Here is a 5,536-nt window from a genome sequence, read left to right on the forward strand (position 1 = left end):
TCGCAAACATGTATCCAATTCAAGATTTGTGTTGTTTAAGATATCGTCGCCAAAAACTATAAACGGATGACGAATCGGACTTTTGGTTTGAGATATATATAAATATATTTGAATTTGAAAACTCACCAAACTATGGCTGTAGAGACGGCCGGTAGATTCCAGTCCTGTCCTGTAGGTGGCATGCACGTTACGGAAATTCGTGCTCCCACGACCACCGCTTGTTGGAGGAGGCCGCCTAGCTAGCTAGGCCTCTGGTTGTTGCGCGCGCGTGCCTCTCTTCCCCGCCGCGCGCATCCCTCTCCGTTGTCGACGAAGCGTTCCGGCGGTCGGGGAGAATCCGGGAGCCGGCTCCGGCCGGCCGGACGGACGTTCGTACGCTAAATTATGGGCAGCCTCTGCTCCAAGGAGCAGGTCGTCGAGGAGGAGCCGCCTGTCCCGCCCAACCGGCTGCAGAAGGCGCCCAGCCAATCCCTGAAGCAGCTTATCACGGTCACCGCCAAGGAGGAGTCCGCGGTCGTCGTCGCGCCGGTGGTGCACCGCGCGATAGGCAGGTCGCAGTCCACACTCAAGGGCACCAGCCTGATCAAGGCCAAGCCGCAGCCTGCCGTCGCGCTGCCGGTGCCGGCGCCGGTGGCCGAGAAGAAGGCGCCGGTCGTCGTGATCGCGTCCCTCAACAAGTCCTACAGCACTGCCGGGCCCACGCACCACCGGCGGGCCACCGTCGACGCCGCCGCCCGGAATCCCGTCGATGCCGACGAAGAAGACGCCGACGCCGACGCCGACGCCGCGGCGGACCCTGACCTGCATGGCGTGCCGCAGGGGTTCTCCGGGGAGCACGTGATCGCCGGTTGGCCGACCTGGCTGACGTCGGTGGCCGGGGAGGTCGTCCACGGGTGGCTGCCCCGGCGCGCCGACACCTTCGAGCGGCTGGACAAGATCGGGCAGGGCACGTACAGCAACGTGTACAAGGCGCGGGACCTGCAGAGCGGCAAGATCGTGGCGCTGAAGCGGGTGCGGTTCGTCAACATGGACCCGGAGAGCGTGCGGTTCATGGCGCGGGAGATCCACATCCTGCGCAGGCTCGACCACCCCAACGTGATCAGGCTGGAGGGCATCGTCACCTCCCGCCTCTCGCACAGCCTCTACCTCGTCTTCGAGTACATGGAGCACGACCTCGCCGGCCTCGCCGCCACGCCGGGCCTCCGGTTCACGGAGCCGCAGGTCAAGTGCTTCATGAAGCAGATCCTCGACGGGCTCCACCACTGCCACGGCCGAGGGGTGCTCCACAGGGACATCAAGGGATCCAACCTTCTCATCGACGACAACGGCGTGCTCAAGCTCGCCGACTTCGGCCTGGCCACCTTCTTCGACCCGGCCAAGGCGAGGCAGCTCACGAGCCGGGTCGTCACGCTCTGGTACCGCCCGCCGGAGCTCCTGCTCGGCGCCACCGAGTACGGTGTCGCCGTCGACCTGTGGAGCACCGGGTGCATCCTCGCCGAGCTGCTCGCCGGAAAGCCCATCATGCCCGGACAGACCGAGGTCCCTAATTTAGACCATCTTCAGTTAAATTTTTTTTTTGAAGGAATCTTCAGTTAATTTTGCTCTATGTATCACAATGATCAAACCGCGGCATTGACCTCATTCATTTCTCTCGGTGGTGCAGATTGAGCAGCTGCACAAGATCTTCAAACTGTGCGGGTCGCCGTCCGAGGACTACTGGGCCAAGGCGAAGCTGCCGGACGTGACCCTCTTCAAGCCGCAGCGGCCGTACCGGCGCCGCATCGCCGAGACGTTCCGGGACTTCCCTCCCACGGCGCTGGACCTCCTGGACACGCTGCTCGCCATCGAACCTTCCTACCGGGGCACCGCAGCTTCGGCTCTCGACAGCGAAGTAATTCAGCAACCTCTTTGTAGCATCTTGATGTGCATAATTTTTGCAGCTACTGACATACACATTGCTGCATTGCTCCCTCGTCAGTTCTTCCGAACCAAGCCGTTGGCGTGTGATCCGTCGAGCTTGCCCAAGTACCCGCCCAGCAAGGAGTACGACGCCAAGCTCCGCGGCAAGGAGGCCATGAGGTACGCACTGATCGCAATGCATAACCTGCTCCTTATCCTTGCGACCTGACCTGGATTGCCATCGACAGGCAAAACGCGGCGGCGGCCATGGGAGGCAAGGGCTCCTTGTCGGTGAAGCCGGAGCGAAACGAGCCCACCAAGGCGGTGCCAGCGCAGGACCCCATGGGAGCTGACCACCAGGTATTCTTCTCTGTTATCTTCTTTCATCCCACGACGTTCCACGCCTGGAGGAATTCAAATTTATTTATCTATCACCCGCGCACTCTGTCCTGTCCCCTTCCCTCCTGAACGCACGAAATCTTTTGTCTGCAGAGGAGGCAGATGCGTAACAACCCGAAGAGCAGCAGCCACCACTACACCACGCTGGAGGACAGCGTGCCGGGGTTCCGCATGGAGCCGCCGGCGGCCGCCGGGCTGCCGTCGACGATGCAGAGCGCCGGCCAGTTCGGGTCGACGTGGTACCGGAAGGACGGCCCGCGCGGCGCCATCCCGCGCACGACCAGCTCCTCCAGGCTGTCGGGCAACCCCGCGCACCTGACGTCGCAGCGCTCCTACGCGCCGTCCCGGGGCACCGACCTGCACCCAAGCTCGTCGGCGACCAGGAACACCAACTCCAAGTACAATCGCCTCGACGTCGCCGAGCCCGCCAACGCGCTCGACAGGCCCGCCCCTACCAACAGCAACAATAAGAAGGATATGGGCATGGGCATGGGCATGGGCATGAGGGACGGTCCTTCAGCTGTAAGTACCGATCAACCAGATCCTTCTGCAACTTCGCTACAGCAGCGTGATTCTTCAGACATGAACTCACAACTCTCCCAATTTGCTCAGGGCCAGGGGTACGCTCGGAACCCTCGGAGGATGAACTACTCCGGCCCGCTGGTACCGCCGGGAGGCAACATGGACGAGATGCTCAAGGAGCACGAGCGGCAGATCCAGCAGGCCGTGCGCAAAGCGCGCGTCGACAAGGAGAGGACGACCAACCGGCCGAACCAGTACTGATAGGCAGACGGGTCATTGTAGAAGCCGATCGACCACACGGTCATCCTCGCAGCCACAGCCCCGTCGTGTGCGCGCACACAAAGATTCCCATGGATTGCACCGGCCGAGGCGTGCAGGATCTCCAGTGGAAGAACCGATGATCGATGGCGCCTCGCCGGACTCGGGCTGGCTGCTGCTGCCGCCGCCGCTTCCACGGTCGGAGGGTCAGGCTTTCACTGATCCATGTGTATAATAGCAGAGTTAGAGGGGTCAGGAAAGCCTGACAAGGGAAAAAGGGCTTGTACACCGGATTCGGATTGTATAGATGAAAATTTTGTGTGCTGCTCCCGATCAACCTCACGCCTAATGCAAGAAGTGAGACACCGCACGAACGGATCATGCTTGTTCGTTCGTTGTTCCACGACTTCTCGGCTTCACAAATTTGTGATCTTATATCCTAGCAAAATGCAAGAAATGACGCGGTGCTATGCTATCGTCCAGCCCACGCCGAAGAGGCCACAGTTCGCTAGCCATCGCCACCGCTGGCCGGTGCACTGATTCAGGTGGTAGGCTGCAGGATTGCATTTGCTATGTGCATTGGCAGATTTCCCTTCTCCTGAATTTTTTCTTTCATGTTTTTAAATATTTTTATGATGCTATTATTTGTCTCTTTTCTCTCGATGTGCAAATCGAATTTAGATATGAAATTGTGTGGGATTTTAAACATATATTTTCGGGATTTTTCTGGAACTCAAGTGGGGTGCTACCGTGCATTGGTATCAAAAAGTGGTACTCAAAGTGCTGAAAATGTGTTTCTAGCGGAGCTGCTAGCTCCCCGTGTCCCCTAAAACCAATCAGAAGATCACACATTACGGTGGGTGTTCGGGTTTACGTACCCGAAATTTCAGATCCGGTAATTCGGGTTACAAAAAATCTAGGTTTCCGAAAATTAACCCCCGGCATTTGACTGAAAATTTATGCACCTGATAATTCGAGTTTAGCTTCAGGTATTCCGGAATTTCATGAGTTAAAACATGGAGGAAGCAGAAGGTGGATCTTGGCTGTCATGTCGAAGACTATGTCCTTGCGGAACCTAGGTTGCGACGTCCACCTCCATCGTGTCATGCTATCACCGTGCACGACCCTCAAGGGCAAGCCATGGCCTGCTGAGCCGCGAATGAAATATGCATGAAACCTCTAATATATACTTAAATATTTGATTTTAAACTATTTCAAAACATGTCCTAGTTTCATCTTGTTTTGAAGATTTTCTTACACGGAACTCAAAAGAAATCAAAAAATGGAACTTTGGTTAAAAATGATAAAAGAAAGTATAAAATGGGAATCAAACTAAAAAATAATGGGTGGATCGATAGCAAAACTGCACTTTTCAATGCAAACATACTCACCACTCAAACTTCACTATTATTGCACTGTAAATTGCACATGTTCCAAAGGTGACCTTCATTTAAAAAAATCTGCGTAACCGGAGGTGCTCATGGGGGTAGGGTGTACGTGTGTACGTTCATAGGGGTAAGTGTATGTGCACGTGTGTGCGTCTACGTTTGTACTGTGATTCTCAAAAAAAAAAATCGACGCAACCAATAATTACAGAAAAAAGTGTTAATACAAAGCTATGAAATGAGGCCATCTCATTTACGTCTAAGTAAATTTGCCAAAAAGAAGAAGAAGAAGAAAAGAGACATGAGCCCATCTGATTGTTCCTAAGAAATGTAATGGCATCTGATCTGGACTACCGTAGAGCTAACTACATGAAGAATTATTATCCTATTGATGAAGATTGATTTTGCTAGCTCTCAGCGATGTCTGCTACTCCGTATAACGGAAGACTAGAGATGCAGCATCTTGCCTCCACCACTCGGCGTCTAGCTACGTAGTAAAAACGGCGCACTTGACCTTTCTGAAGGTGGCCGGCGACGTGGCCGTAGATAGAGACAACTCCAGTGGACAGATCGCCTTCAGCCTGTGCACGTGGTGGCGCGGCGGGTACTTGATATCCCCCATGACCTTCAGCTCCACCTGGAACACCCCCGCCGTGCTCTCGCTGATGAACTCGGTCACCCTGGCGCTCCCCAGCGGGACGCCCGCGCTGTCGGCCGCTGCCGCGGCGTGGTACACCTCACTGTGCCCCGGACGGATCACGCTGCCCTCGCTCGCCAGCGGGACACCGGCGAAGCGCGCGCCGGCGAAGAGCAGCTCCGCGTGGAGCGGCGTGACGTGCTCGGCGTGCATCAGCCAGTTGCGGTTGCGCACGGCGACGGCGACCGAGACGTCGTAGGCGAGCGACGTCGCCGTGGCGTTGCTATTGTCGGTGAGGGCGAGGCGACCGAGGACCGCGTCCTCGACGGCGACGCCGGCGGGGCGCGCGACGAAGGCGATGACGACGAGCGTGACCGCGGTCGCCAGGACGGCGAAGATCAGGAGGGCGCAGACGATGCGGAAGAGCACCTTGCCG

General features: G+C 56.8%; 1 protein-coding gene across 1 annotated transcript; it reads left to right on the plus strand.

The window, feature by feature from the left end:
- The first annotated feature begins 336 nt into the window (after positions 1-336).
- On the plus strand, positions 337-3,081 carry LOC124690156 (probable serine/threonine-protein kinase At1g54610). The gene is made up of 6 exons (XM_047223584.1): positions 337-1,539; positions 1,664-1,891; positions 1,979-2,079; positions 2,148-2,259; positions 2,392-2,820; positions 2,911-3,081. Exons 1-6 carry the CDS (start codon positions 385-387, stop codon positions 3,079-3,081), a joined length of 2,196 nt encoding a protein of 731 aa, XP_047079540.1. The 5' UTR covers positions 337-384.
- Positions 3,082-5,536: the final 2,455 nt, after the last annotated feature.

Source organism: Lolium rigidum, chromosome 2 (assembly GCF_022539505.1).
Source record: "Lolium rigidum isolate FL_2022 chromosome 2, APGP_CSIRO_Lrig_0.1, whole genome shotgun sequence".
Taxonomy (NCBI): Eukaryota; Viridiplantae; Streptophyta; class Magnoliopsida; order Poales; family Poaceae; genus Lolium; species Lolium rigidum.